Here is a 15,278-nt window from a genome sequence, read left to right on the forward strand (position 1 = left end):
TTACGTGAATATTTGTTTTTGCATTTGGTGTGAAACCAGCATATTATAAAATCCGTGAATGAACATTCTGAAGTGAAGTAAAGATTTTAGATAGAAATAAAGATTGTTTTTAGATTTAATTTTATTCCATTAATGTCTAAGATAAGATTTACAAGACATTTGTACCTGTAATAAGGGAATACTGTTATAAAAACACCAATACATATGCTGCAGACAGAAACATTGCTGAAATCTATGAATGAATGTTCTGAAGTTAAGATTTTAGATTGAAATGAAGATTGTTTTTAGATTTAATTTGATCCCGTTAATGGCCAGGTTAAGATTTACAAGACATTTGTAACTGTTAATAAGGAAATACTGCTATAAAAACACCAATACATTTGCTGCAGGCAGAGATGTTGGTGAAATCCATAAATGAATAATCTGAAGTAAAATAAAGACTTTAGATTAAAGTAAAGATTGATTTTAGATTTAATTTGGTCCCATTAATGTCTAAGATAAGATTTACAAAACATTTTTAACTGTTAATAAGGGAACACTACCATTAAAAAAACTCTAATGCACATGCTGTAAGGAGAGACATCTATAAATAAACATTCTGAAGTGAAGTAGAGATTTTAGATTGAAATATACTGTAGATTTGTTTTAGATTTAATGGCTAAGATAAGATTTACAAGATATTTTAACTGTTAATAAGGGGATACTGCTATAAAAACACCTCAGTTGTTACCTTTACAGTAAATGGGTGCAATACATTACTTTTCATTTATTTGTTGAATTTAGCATCTAAAAATGCATACAAAAGATTATTCATGAATAAATTTTGTAATGGTTGCCCAGTACTAAACCTAACAAAATACTTCTTATAGAAAAAATAATTGGTTTACCTTGATATAACTGTTTTGACACTGTCCACTCGAGTCTGGGATCTGGAAGTCACTGGCAAAGCCCATTTCCAGATGGTTTCCATCATGGGCAATGATAGTCCAAGAACATTCGATATTGGTTGGAAAATTCTGAGGGTAATTGGGAGATTTGATGGTGCCTGTATCAGCATGGATAATTCCTCCACATCCTGAAGGGAAAATCATTTCAGTGAAATTGAAACCAACAGCAAGTAGAAATCTACAGAAAGCACAGTAGACGTATACCTGTTGAGTCTGTTGACCAGGTGGCAGCAAATCCTCCTTTGGACACTGTATGATCGGCAAGGAATACCACAACTAATTTGTTAGAGCCTGATCGGATTGTTCCTGGAGAGTTGTGACCACAGTATTGACCAATAATAGGGGATCCTGACGAGGCTCCATTGAAGATGGTCACAGAGTCCCAGACGCACTGGCTGTGCTCCTCCACTTCAAAGTATGTAAATGTAAGCTAGACAAAAGTATACGCAAATTATGTTATTGATCGATTTCAGTGCTGAGGTATAAAGAAGACACCATCCCAAGAAGCTCTTGTAACTTACAACTACAGTGTGGCCCACTGGAGCTTCAAGAAGCCATGTACAACGGCTTGGACTGGGGTAGACATTGGGATATCCAGGGCTAGAGATGACACCTCCATCTCCACTTTGTGTCCCTCCACACTCTGAGGAAAAGCAGTCAGTAGAGCTCATGTGCAATTGAGATTAATTTAAAGTCTGTGTGAACCGGAAGTTGCTGAGACTATTATTTCAGTACTATGTCGATGTACTTTCAACGAAAACAGAATATTAAGTAGGGGTCATCGCAAACTAATGTAAAGAGGGGCATTGTTAAAAATATTGTCATCAAACTAACGTCAATAGAAGGACCCCCACTCCAAATGCAGAAGGAAACGGTCAGACTTTGATTGAAGATTACCAAAAATGTCAGTGGATTAGCATGGATTAATAGTTCTCCTAAAGAATAATAATGTGCAAAATACACATTACAAACTTTGATTTCACACAGACTTTAAGTGTTACTGAGTAATAGATGGTACCTGAAAAGTAATATGTTGCCTTGAAGCCGAGGTCACCCACAGCCTCATCAGACAGAAAGTGAACCCAGAGACTAGGGGTGGACACCACTATGGGGATTGATGGAGGAGTCTGTCCACATAAACGAGTCAAGAGCTCTCCATTGTGATCTCCTATATCAGAAAACAGACAAAACATGTCATAAATGTTTGCTTTTAAATCTTTCCCCATCAGCGTTTTTTCTTAAGTCACTAGCCAGAGTCAGCATTTTGATTTGATTTGCGATTTAATTTTGCAGTCCAGCTTCTGCTTAATAATCTGTATTGTTTTTTACCGCTAAAATGCAATGAGAGTTAGTTAAAAAAGAAACTTAAAATATTTGAACTTATATTAGCAAACATCTCTGAGATTGTACTTTGTTATTACTTATTGTAAGCTTAGTGGTAACGTGACTCACCTCACACACCAGAGACCAGGGTTCTATCCCCGACTCTGACAGACCAAGAAGTGAAAACGAAAAAGACCAAGACAAAGAAACTGATGGCCAAGAAAATGAAGACGAAGACAATGAAGATGACAAAGAAGATGATGACCAAGACCACAAAGTACTCCAAGACAAAGAAGATGATGCCCACGAAGATCAAGATGATGACAAAGAAGTTGACGACCAAGACCACAAAGAAGACCAAGATGCAGATAAAGACAAAGAGGATGACAACCAAGAGGATGAAGATGATGACCAAAATGACCAAGAAAATGATGACGAAGAAGACAAAGAAGATGATGGTTGATAATAAATCGCACGGCCCTTGTTAAAATGCTTAATTGGAGGAAATGAAAATGGTTTTATTTAACAAAAGGAAACCAAAACAACGTAAACCTCCATGTGGGGGGAAAACATGGCAACATACACACTTTATAAGACTAGACAGCACTTGGCATGACAAACATCACGATGCCTCAATGATGACACATGGGCACAGAATTAACAATGACAGACCAGTACAGGACAGAACACACTAGGAGAATAGAGAAAAACTAATAAACAGACAAGTTGACAGGTGAAGATGATGATTGAAAACTGGATAACAAGGTGTGTGGGCTAAAACGGTAGACAAAAAAGCACATGGTACAAACAACACATGAAATCTGATCTAGACTTTCTCTGATTGTTTCATTTTGCTAACAGGAGACCCAGAAGTATCACATTCAGGACATGCACTAGGGCTTCCTTTACTGTAATTTTGTCTCTCAGTTGACAAGATATATCATCAATGGAGGAGAAAGAATTGGTACATTAGAAAGTGTTTTGTGTCCCTCATAGTGCATTTGGAAACTCTTACCCAGTCTGAACTCCAAGTAGTCCCACTCACAGGTTTGGTGGTGCTCTAGATGCAGCTCATCTATAATAACCACAATGGAGGAATTTGTGTGATGTGGGTTCTGGATCAGCCATTCACAGTTCAGGTTGTTGCTGTAGTTGCCATTGCCAAAGTCGGGTGAGGTGAAGTTTCCAGGTTCATTGAGAATCCCACCACACACTGCAAAGACTCAAGAATTAAATCAGGACCCCCAAAAGTGTTTACTTTAAAGCCAAAGTTCTTCTTTCCTACCTGCTGACTCCTCTGATGAATAGTCTGCTGTGAATCCACCATTAGACACAGATGAATCTGTGCTGAAAATGACTGTCATAGTATTCCCTGAAGACTTGACCTGGGTTCCAGCAGGGACTGTACCACATAAACGATCCAATCGAGGGGCACTGGGAGTCAGACCATTCAGGATCTACCAATTCAAGAGCCAAAATGGCTGTGCTGAACCTCTGAATTGAACAATACCCACAGAAAGTATTTAACAGGATGACCCCCTTTAAAACATACAGATAACCTCACCTCAACAAAGTCAAATGCGCAGGTACTTTGGTCCTCCAGCCTCAAGTCATTGATTGTAAGAGTGACCCTACGACCTTGAGGAACAGTGATACTCCAGCGACAAATTCGGCTGTGTGGGTATAGGTTGGGGTAGTTGGGAGATGATATGGTCCCGAATGGTGCATTCAGATCCCCTCCACATTCTACAAGACAAACCATTTGTTTTTATTACCAGATAAAGTCTCCTATTCGTTATCCTAAAAATGGTCAGACACAGAAACCTTGCACACTGAGTCCCATATTTATTAATGAATTGTGATGCTTATGTGATTGTTTTTGTTTATGGATTTCACACTTGCCTTCAATGCTGGCTTCAAATGATAAGCTAAACCCTCCAGCATTCGCGCTAGCATCACTGACAAACTTTACATAGGCAAAACTGTCTCCAGTATCCATGGGAGCCGGAAGGTTGTTTCCACAGTGTTTCCCCAACAGGCGACCTGGTGAGAAGAAGATCTTACATTACTACCTTGGGTATTTAAAAGAAGACTAGATTTGAGTTGTGAGATTCCAAACCTGAAGCATTGTATTCACGTATCTCAACGTAGTCACTGTTGCAATTAGCGGAGCTCTGCAAGTCGAAGGCAGTGTAGGTGAGAGTTAAATAGTGTCCAGTAGGACCTTCTAGGTACCATTCACAGTTAGAGTTGTCAGGATAATTTGAGCCAGGAAAACCAGGGCTTCTGATGACACCATTTTGACCGATGTAGGTACCACCACATACAGCTAAGGAGGACAAAATACCTTTTTAGTCATTGAAGCTTGGAAAAAAAATGATTGGAATGTCAGTGGGATTCAAAATGGATTACCAATGGAGTACTTGGCTTTAAAACCAATATGTGTGACACTAGCATCAGTTCGGAATCGTAAATACATGGTGGTGCCAGAAGAATGCTGTGTAGATGGGCGGGTGTTGCCACAAAGTCTGCCAATCAAATCAGCATCTGATGTGGGACCATCCCGGATTTCGATGTAATCAAATAAACACCTATGAGAGAAGATTGTGATTACTCTAAATGGTTAAATCGTTAAGGCAAATGTATGCAGTTTTGATGATGAAGATGAAAAGTCTTTATTTGTCACATACAATTTTACATGCAGTGAAATTAAACCCCCCTGACTATACACAAACATCACACGTTTCAGGGGAAGATTGGTCAGACGAGAGGTAGCTTTTAGAAAGAGGACATTAGATACATTAGGGAAGAGGGAGACGAAAAAAAAGCCCCTCTCATATATCCTTGAAATAGGGCAATGTGAGATCAGGGGGAAAAACGCCCTAGCACAAACACATAAACACATAGACATAGCATTGCAACATTGGATGGGAACAGGGGATGTGGATATAGTCCGATAAAGGCGACAGCCATCTGGTCCTGCAGCCACGGGGCACTGGTCACAAAGACCCACCTACCCACACCAGTGGTTGAAAGCACATGAAGGCATGGGATGTGGGGATAGGTGGTTTATTGTTTAAATTGAATGTACTGTAACATACCCAGAATGAGGTTCGATGTAGAAATCACCCTCAAAGTCGAGTTGTACAGCTTCCCCATTGGGAACAGTGATAATCCACACACAGTCTATATTTTGGGGGTAATTTGATGGATAGTCAGGAGATGTGATGTATCCTGGTGGATCTCCGTCATTAAGCTCGATAAAACCACCACAAGCTGGAGACAAGCAGCAAGATTTACTCTTAATTTAATGGTAATCATTCATTGTTGAATAAATCTAATGATTTGTTTCCACTGAGTGTTATTGTTTAGTACAGTATAAAGTACAAATAGGTACAGGTTAACCTGATCAGGCTTGCATTTCGACAGTCAACGGTACTCTTTTAGTAGGCTTGGTGGACAATAGAATGTTGCAATTGACGTTATTCTCACCTGAAGAATAAAAATCGTAAAAGCCGTCTTTTGTAAACGAAAGTTCCATATTTAAGCACTGTACATTACGCTTGTTGTACATGTTGGTGACTACAAAACAATAGCATTCAGCTTTAGCTCCAGCTTTTTGGTATCATTCTGTTTTGCAAGGTACCCTTTTGGAAAAGGCGCCAAAAAAGTATCATGGTATGATTCGCGTTTTCGGTAACTTTGGCAAAGGAAATGAACATAAATGTGTACCATACTGTACCATATAGTACTGTATTATACCTTACCACTCAGTGGAAATGAACAAAAAATATCACTGGACTATTTTAAGTTTCTACCTGAACTGTGTGCTTCAAATAACAGTTTGAAGCCATTTCCCTCATTGGAGCCATCAGAAACAAAGTGGGCATAAAGACTGTTGTCTGTGGTCTGAAATGTGGATGGAACGTTGGATCCACAGAGACGCCCTGACAAGGTTGGTGAATTGCCATCAGGTCCATTCCGTAACTAATAGAAAATAATTAAAGCATATTTTCCATCAAACACAATGATACACATTTTTCCAAATCACACTTTTACCTTTAGCCACTTACCTCCAGGTAGTCACCTGTGCTACACTGATTGCCATAACCTTGTACTTGAAAGGGACTTTGGAAAGTTACAGAAACCCTAAACCCTGGGGTCACCATTACTTGCCAATTGCAATTCAGGTTGGGCTTGTAGTTTTGTGGATACTGAGGAGAACTTAGAACGCCTCTGTCTGTATGGAGGAAGCCACCACATCCTGACGAAGGACACAAATGCAATTTGGTTCAATGTCTAAAAAGTATAATCCAAAGAAAACATATTGCAGTATTGAGACTAGGATTTGGTTCATGGACTGCTCACCTCTAGAAAAGGTTGCATTGAAACCCCTGCCATTAATACTGCCATCGGAGGTGAATCTCAGGAGCATGGCATCACCGGTAGAATGCAGAGAACCAGGCAGTTGCCGCCCACAAACCTTAGCAATCAGTGGAGACGCGTTGGTTTCACCTTAGGAAACATACACAAGATTAAGTCTTGAAAGTCAAGTTAGAATTTGTGTTGAAGGATTGTTTCACCCCCAAAATAAATTCTGTTATAAATTTATGACCTTCGTTCATCTTCAGAACACAAATGAAGATATTTTTAAATGAAATTCAAGAGCTCCCTCATCCTTCATAGACTGCTGTCTATGGAGGGTCAGAGAGCTTAATTTGCGAAGTTGAACAAAGGTTTTAGGGAATCTGAACAACATTAGAGTGGTGATTAATAACCAAATTTTAATTTTTGTGTGAACCAATTCTTTAAAGTAACTAAATATGACAAAACCCCTACCATCCCTGATGTCCAGACTGTCGTGAAGACATGACACCTCATCCTCCATGTCTAGAGAGAGAAGATTAAACTCGACTATAGAGCTGGGAGACCGGATTACCCACGAACAATCAAGATTGTGCTGATACAGCTCGGGCCAACCGGGAGAAAATAAGAACTGGGGAGTGTCTCCAGTCACGAGTGTTCCTCCACACGCTCCTGAAAAGATAAAAGAAATAGTCAAGCCAAAGAGTAACATTTTGAATTGATAGGCGGAATCCTTGAAGAACTAACCTGGCTCTATAGTGGGCAATGGACCAGATCCCTGAACAGCAGTCCACTCAATGAGGAAGCCTTTCCCTCCAATCACAGTGTCAGATTGAAACTCAAGAGTTATAGCGCTGCCTGAACTTCTTACTGGGTTGGGTAGAGTCAGGCCACAGAACTCTCCCAGAAGGAACGAGTTAGTGCTTGGACCATCATATATCTAAGAAAGGGAAATCTTGATTTTAAACCTCATTTCCATTGTATACCATTAAACTTGAGCCATTATAGAATCAAAAAGCTACATTTTAAACAACAGAGCAGACCTTAAGCTTGTCATAAAGGCAATTGAACAGGTCTTCAATGTCGATGTCCAGGAATTGAATCTGGATGTGTGAATCTGAATCCACAGTGACAGTCCAGCGGTAGTCTGCATTGTTTGGGTAGGTACGCGGATAAAGGGGGGAAGCTATCAGTCCTGTACTGCCGGTGATATCATTTCCATACACTGAGAAGCAGAAACAGAGTTCAGATATTACAATACAAGAGTTCCTACCTTCAGACTTGTATAACAAGTGCAAATAACTGTTCAGGTCCAACCAGGGTTACTCTTGGTATGTCCTCTACCAAACTCTACCAAATTTACATAACACCAATAATAAAAAAAAACAGCACTTTCCTGAGGTGCATGAACACTAGAGGAGTGTGTGTGTGTGGTTGTTTTACATTGTATATTAACAGATTGGCAAGACTCTCCAGGATCGATGCTAAATTATAACTGCAAAAGGATTTGTAATCTATAGAAGTCTGTCGATATTCAATTTAATTGTATTAAATTACAGCATTTGCCCACATCCATTACATTTTTAAGCGGATGGTGTCAGGATTCTGCCATTTCGGTCTTGTTCATTTTTGTTGTTGGTGGCAGAGTCCAGACACTAGTCCTGTCATGTCTTGTATGTTGTGCTCGGCTTGAGTTTTCTGTCATTGTGTGTCTTTTGTAAGAGTACCGTCTCGACCGCGCCTGGGCCGTGCACGCTCCAGCTCAATGCGGGCGCGTGAGGTCTGGGAATGTTTGTGACCCATGCTTTTGTCCTGGTGCTTGTGTTTGATCTGTCTGCAGCATGGTGTTTCATTCTCAGCGTCTCAGTCTAGTTGGTTTCGTGTGGCGCTGGGATTGAACATGTTCATTGCATGTGTGAGTGCACGGTGAGTGTTTATTTATCGTGTACTTGTGTCTTGCGTTCGGTCTTTTGTTGGTGCTGTTTTTAGCACATGGTACATGGGTATATGTGCCGGGCTTTAGTGTCATGTGAACACGCGGTTAATGAGTTCTCTCATTGGCTGTGTATTCCACTTGCTTTAAGTGAGAACATGGCTTGTGTTTTCACTTGTGCTTTCCTGTCTAGTCCCACCCTCCTTGTTAACCCATTATTAGTTTATTAGGTTCACCTGTTTGCTTGTTAATGATTTTTGCTTATATTCTCCTTATGTCTGCTGTCCTGTGCCAATTCGTCATGGTATGTTGCCTTGTCCAGTCTGTCCAGCCCTGATCCCTGCCAGCTTGCCAAGTCAAGTTTGTTTGTTTGTAAAATTGCTTTGTTAATGTTTTCCCATTTTAGTGGTAGTTTGTTTTTCCTTTTACTTAATTTTGTTATAAATATAAACCCATTTTCCCTGCACTTGAGTCCTCGCTCCATTTCCCCACCCACTGAACGTGACAGATGGCACACGTCAGTCACATGAGAAATATCATGCCAGCTGTCCCATCAATTTAATTTAAGATTATTCATTTTCATGACAGCAAAATCTTTTATATATATATATATATATATATATATATATATATATATATATATATATATATATATATTACTATCATGTAAGACTTGTCGCTGCATTTTGCGACAGGATAGTCTATACACACATAGCTGTTTGACACTATTCTCTGTACCTACCGAGTCAGTGAAGGACCCCAGACACCCGCATCACGAAATGCAGAGTTTGGGTGTGCAGTATTAATATCCATTAAAACAACACTATTTCCTTACTTCATACGCGCATCCAATACCTCAGTTTGTCCTGCAGGGGCATGAATGAAGAGTTCCTGAATGAAAGTGAAACTGCCTGACTGCATGAAACACCTGAAATTACATGAAACTCTGGAGGAAACGTGGATAGCGCGGTGACGCAATGACGTTAATTGAACTTTGTGTTATAACATGTAAAACAGGATAATAAAAGGAACATTCAAAAAGTTTATATAAACACATTAATCATATTAATGTCTTGTTCAGATTAAGGCAAATAAATAGATTACTGATGTCCATGTAAACGTATTCAATGTACATCTTCCTTGCGTCTATGTTTGTGTTGGCAGTGTGCAAATGAGCTGTTTGAAACTCCTGTTTTTATGCAAACCCTTCCCTCTTTCGCCACTCGACACACCCACCTTACCAAAGGTGGAAACATTCACTTTCCTGACTTTTTTCAAAGTAGAGGTGTGAAAACTCTAACTCTATCAAACCTGTTCAGATGCTTCAGAATGCAGCAGCACGAGTGGTCTTTAACGAACCTAAAAGAGCACATGTCACTCCGCTACTCATTCATTTGCACTGGCTGCCAGTTGCTGCTCGCATCAAATTTAAAGCACCGATGTTTGCTTACAAAGCGATTTCTGGCTGCGCCCCTTCTTATCTGCTCTCACATGTGCAGATCTATAGGACCTCCAGAAACTTGGTTCTGTGAATGAACGTCGCCTCGTGGTTCCATCCCAAAGAGGGAAGAAAACGCTTTCCCGAACGCTCGCGCTCAATCTGCCCAGTTGGTGGAATGAACTCCCTAACTGCATCAGAACGGCAGAGTCACTCGCTGTCTTTAAAAAGCAACTAAAAACTCAACTATTTAGTCTCCACTTTCCTTACTAATATGCAACTACCTCTCTGACTCCTCAACTAACTACAAAAAATAAATAAATAAATAAAATTACTAATGCTTTCCTTCTTAGACTTTACACACCTGAAACTCGCCTACAGCACTTTGTTGCTCTTATAGTTGTGTAAATTGCTTCCTTGTCCTCATTTTTAAGTCGCTTTGGATAAAAGCGTCTGCTAAATGACTAAATGTAAATGTAAATGTAAACACACTGCTGAGACGGGGGGTTTCATAACCCTTTAATCAGCATAACCCCCAAATTGCAGTTTTAGCTGTTTTTCAGTACGCTCCAAGTCAAAAAGACAAGAGTAATCCTTCGCTCTGACTTACAGTGGGAGAACACAGCTCTGAATCCAGCTCCACTGATCGAGGAGTCTGAAAAAAACTTAATCCAAAGTATGTGGCCCGTAATAGAGGTGTAGTTGGTAGGCAGGGAGTCGCCACAGAAACGACCAACCAGAGCACCAGTGGAGTGTCCTTCCCGAATCTCCAGGTAGTCATTACTGCAGTCTGAACTGGGTTGAAGCTGAAACATTCTACATCACAGAAATTACAAGCATTGTGTTGATGCATCCATTACATTTGTGAGATCAGTGTATCATCTTGATTGGCTTACATGAAAGAAAGCTGTATGCGGTTGCCAGGGGAACTGGTGAGGGTCCACACACACTCCACATTAGGTGGGTATACATCAGGATAGTTTGGACTGTTAAATGCACCTGACTCCATATTCAGGAGCCCACCACAGCCTGGAGAACATAAGCAACTGACAAGTGTTCAAATGCAGCATAATTTGGGTGAATGTAGACTACCAGTCAACAGTTTGGATGTAGCAAGATTTGTAACAAAATTTATAATATGCTTATTTTGGACACAGAGGCGGCATTTATTTAAATAAAAATACAGTAAAATTGTGAAATGTTATAGGGATATTGAAATGTTATTGGAGTAATGTAATGTAAATAATTCTTGGAGTTTAAAGCTGATTATTAAAGGTGCTGTGTGTAAGTTTTGGACTCTTCTAAAGCATAAAAATACCATAATATTTTTGCAGTTATTTAGGCAACAAGCTAAGTAAACAAACCACCGCTGAAACTGCAGCACTGCACAAGACTTTTGGCCCGCAGAGAAATTAAAATTGTCGTGCCCAAATAAGTCTGATTTCTCTCAAGGTTTTTTTTCTTCACTCTCCTATCAAGTGAAGTTTTTCCCCTCTCCACTGTCGCCACTGGCTCGCATGGTTCAGGATCAGTAGAGCTACGCATCGACGAATTTGCTCTACAGTGTTTGAACTCACAGTAATGATTTAAATCACACTGAACTGAGCTAAACTGAACAGAACTTAAACACTAAAAACTGAACTACACTGTTCCAGTTACTATGACCATTTATGTGAAGCGCTATACAAATAAAGCTGAATTGAATTGAATTGAATTGTTTATCTTAAAGTCAATGCTGAAGTCAGATATTCTGCTTTGAAAATGTCTGTCTTTGTTTTGGTCACTTTAACCGGCCCAATGTCAGTTTGACCAATTATATTTCAGCACCCCGGGTTGCCTTGGTGGAAAAATGAGTATTTGACTCATTCTCAAAGCATGCGTCTGCGAATGAAATGCAACCTCTGATGGACAGTAGCAGCCTCCAGAATGAGACACAGATTCAGAGTTCTACATGAGGTTATTAATTAGCAAATAATATAAATATTACGAACGTAAACATTAGATGAGCAGGTTACATTGTAACACCCTATCCTAACAATACGCTAGGTGACGAGATTTGCAGTGATAGACAAGTTGGCTGTTTACACCAGACAAAAACTGACAGAAATTTAAATACAGCCAATCAGAAGCACAGAATAGTGCACTTACTGCACTCTTGCAAAATGGTAAGGTTTATAATCGAATTATTACATATTAAACATCTTTAACATTATTAAATGTACATGCTGAATCACTGATATGTGTTAGTCACGGTTCTAAAGTTTAATTTCAAATGGTTTATTTTATTTTCAAGATCGGAGGTGAACTACAGTATTTGCTGCTGCTTTCAGTAGTATGGCAATAAAGTCATGTAAAATGGCATTCAAACTCACATTATTAGCATTTAACACTGAATAAAGCACACGAGGTGTATCTGAGGTGATCATTGTCAGTTTTCTGTTGTTCAGCTGCAAGAAATAGAAGCCGTTTCTAAAATCTAAATTTTAGGTGTTGGTTAGGACAAAAACTAAACATTCGTTCTATTGTGTGCCGTTGCTTTTATTTAAAACATGACTTAAATCAGCCTTTAGGCTCGATAGTCAGGCACAACCTGAACTTGCATGTGTTTTGAACAAGGAGTGCAATACCTAGGTCAACCACTGGGTGTCAAACTTACATACTGCAGCTTTAAGCATGATAGTCATCAGTGTCACAGAATGCTTTACAAAATCTAGCATCTTGATCTGCTCTGGAAGAAATATTTAACGTTATTATTGTTTTTGTTACTAGTTTGTGAAATTGATGTAATACCATTCAAATGTAACATTTCATATGTATTTACTTTTATTCATCCCAATAAATGATTCATGAGTGAAAGTAAATACATTTCTAATATTAAAAATTAATTTTGAACTTTTTTTAATCAAAGAATCCTAAACCTACAATGTGTCACAGTTTTCACGATACTTTGAAGTAAGACAAAAGGGTAAGAATGATTATTAGTGATATTGTACCAATAATAGCTGATCATAAAGAGGCATAAAAACATCATATTATAATGATTACTGAATGATCGTGTTACACTGATGAGTGGATTAATGAAGATACAAATTCAGCCATAAATTCAGGTATAAATAAAATTTCAAATTTCACACTACATTCGTAAGAAAAAAGTCCTTTAAAATCATCATAATAATTCACAATATAACAGTTTTGACTGTATTTTTGATCAAATAAATGCCGCTTTAGAGAGTAGAATAAGCTTCTTATAAAACATTAACAAATCTTACCGTTTCCAACTTAGGACAGGTAGTGTATTTTAAAATGAATTCAGAAATCTGACCTGAAGTTGAGGCCATGTAGGTCGCCCGAAAACCTTTCCTCCCTACTGCATGATCTGACACAAACTTAACCACCATGGCGTTGCTCAATGAAGTGACTGGGTGTGGCAAATTACTCCCACAGTATCGACCTACAACAAGATTAATACGTTATCACTAACAAAAACTATCATATTGCAATCAAAGTCTCTATTTCTCAGGAATAAGATTTTATCTTTACCAACAGATGGTGCTTGAACATTGTCTCCATCCAAGATCTCCACGCTATCATGAGTGCAGTTACTGTTCAACATCTCAAGCTCAAAGTCAGTGAAGGACAAAGTCACGTGATTGACTGAAAGAAAAAGAATAGTTTAGTAAATTTCGCATAGAAGGTCTTGGATTCAACTTTAAGGCTATATCCACACGTACACAGTTATTTTTATATATAGAAATTTTGTATAAAAAACAAAAAAAATCTCTGTCCACATAAAAATGCAAAAAACGCATTGCGATCCGCTGTGAAATGTGCATTGTTATTTGATGATTGATGTAATCTCAACCCAAACATGAAGAGAGTGTGGGACTTAAAGTAGCTCCTCCCCTTTTATAAAAAACAGCCAATAGTGTTTAGTTTTTATCATAGCTCTGCAAGTGAGTGGTTGAGATCAAGAGCATCAAATGTAAAGCGTCTTGAAGGGGGCGGGGCATGTCAGACACTAAAGAGAATTTGATTGGTCAGAAGATTTGATGAGAAACTGAAGTATGAGGTGACGTGAATAAAACCCGAGATCCATCGAAACTACAAGCTTTACATGTTTATATCAAATTTAAATCTTCTAAACGCAAATTTTGCAACCGCGTTTGGTGTGAACCCAACATTAAAATAAAGCTGTGTTGGCCAATCAGAAAGAGGAGAACAGCAAGCATGCTGACGTCATGTGGCAAAAACTGCTTTAGTGGCCACGCTGTAACCTGAGTTTCAGAATATCTTCACCCAACACTTTCGGAAAGTTCAGTTTTAGTTACCTGACACTGGAATTTCTTACATTTACATTTACATTTAGTCATTTAGCAGACGCTTTTATCCAAAGCGACTTACAAATGAGGACAAGGAAGCAATTTACACAACTAAGAGCAACAATGAATAAGTGCTATAGGCAAGTTTCAGGTCTGTAAAGTCTAAGAAGGGAAGTATTAGTAGTATTAGTATTTTTTTTTTTTGGTACAGGTAGTGTGATATTCAGAGAGGCAATTGCAGATTAGGAAGTGAAGTGGAGACTAAATAGTTGAGTTTTTAGTCGTTTCTTGAAAGTAGCGAGTGACTCTGCTGTTCTGATGCAGTTAGGGAGTTCATTCCACCAACTGGGCAGATTGAGCGTGAGCGTGAGCGAAAGTGATTTCTTCCCTCTTTGGGATGGAACCACGAGGCGACGTTCATTCACAGAACGCAAAAACGTTTGTTTGTGTACAAACAACCAAAATAACAGTGCTCATGTGTGCAGGGCCTAGAATTATGATCGCCATGACCAGCACACTTACATGGCTCCTGCGCCCGTATGATCCAGCTGCAGTCCTGATTGGGTGGGTAAGGGTATGGATACCGAGGAGATGCAATCTCCCCGCCAACATCATCAGTCACTATAAAGGATCCACATGCTGGAAACCACAAGAGCAGTTAATGAGGTTGATTCAACAAAAGCATCATACAATCAAGTGGGCTCATGTATGAAGAGGAGACTTACCTTCTGAGAACTGAGCACTGAAGCCTCTATGGTTTAGACTGTGATCTGACCTGAAGCGAACATAGATGACATTTGTTGAGGACGTGACTGGAGGAGGCCTGGAGGTTCCACACACTTGAGCCAGGAGTGGAGAATGCTCATGTGGACCATCATGGATCTAGAGAAGAACATTTTGTTTTGGCCATTAATCAACTGTAATACACTGGTCTGTTAGAGAGTTGTACATCC

General features: G+C 39.2%; 1 protein-coding gene across 1 annotated transcript in view; it reads right to left on the bottom strand.

Moving 5' to 3' along the window:
- The window catches only part of cubn (cubilin (intrinsic factor-cobalamin receptor)), a 115,998-nt gene that overhangs the window by 31,518 nt on the left and 69,202 nt on the right, over positions 1-15,278 (bottom strand). The window contains exons 31-53 of the mRNA XM_087309808.1: positions 15,051-15,207; positions 14,848-14,964; positions 13,547-13,660; positions 13,329-13,457; positions 10,903-11,035; positions 10,617-10,822; positions 7,679-7,860; positions 7,383-7,575; positions 7,110-7,307; positions 6,639-6,785; positions 6,344-6,534; positions 6,089-6,257; positions 5,372-5,546; positions 4,683-4,861; positions 4,390-4,599; positions 4,173-4,313; positions 3,835-4,016; positions 3,556-3,727; positions 3,286-3,483; positions 1,966-2,115; positions 1,469-1,590; positions 1,152-1,377; positions 888-1,075 (exon numbers count right to left, since the gene is read on the bottom strand). Of these exons, the coding sequence (XP_087165934.1) occupies positions 888-1,075; positions 1,152-1,377; positions 1,469-1,590; positions 1,966-2,115; positions 3,286-3,483; positions 3,556-3,727; positions 3,835-4,016; positions 4,173-4,313; positions 4,390-4,599; positions 4,683-4,861; positions 5,372-5,546; positions 6,089-6,257; positions 6,344-6,534; positions 6,639-6,785; positions 7,110-7,307; positions 7,383-7,575; positions 7,679-7,860; positions 10,617-10,822; positions 10,903-11,035; positions 13,329-13,457; positions 13,547-13,660; positions 14,848-14,964; positions 15,051-15,207 (3,879 nt within the window). The remainder of the gene's footprint in view (positions 1-887; positions 1,076-1,151; positions 1,378-1,468; positions 1,591-1,965; positions 2,116-3,285; positions 3,484-3,555; positions 3,728-3,834; positions 4,017-4,172; positions 4,314-4,389; positions 4,600-4,682; positions 4,862-5,371; positions 5,547-6,088; positions 6,258-6,343; positions 6,535-6,638; positions 6,786-7,109; positions 7,308-7,382; positions 7,576-7,678; positions 7,861-10,616; positions 10,823-10,902; positions 11,036-13,328; positions 13,458-13,546; positions 13,661-14,847; positions 14,965-15,050; positions 15,208-15,278) is intronic.

The sequence above is a fragment of the Danio rerio genome, chromosome 24 (assembly GCF_052040795.2).
Source record: "Danio rerio strain M-AB ecotype USA chromosome 24, GRCz13ab, whole genome shotgun sequence".
Classification (NCBI taxonomy): domain Eukaryota; kingdom Metazoa; phylum Chordata; class Actinopteri; order Cypriniformes; family Danionidae; genus Danio; species Danio rerio.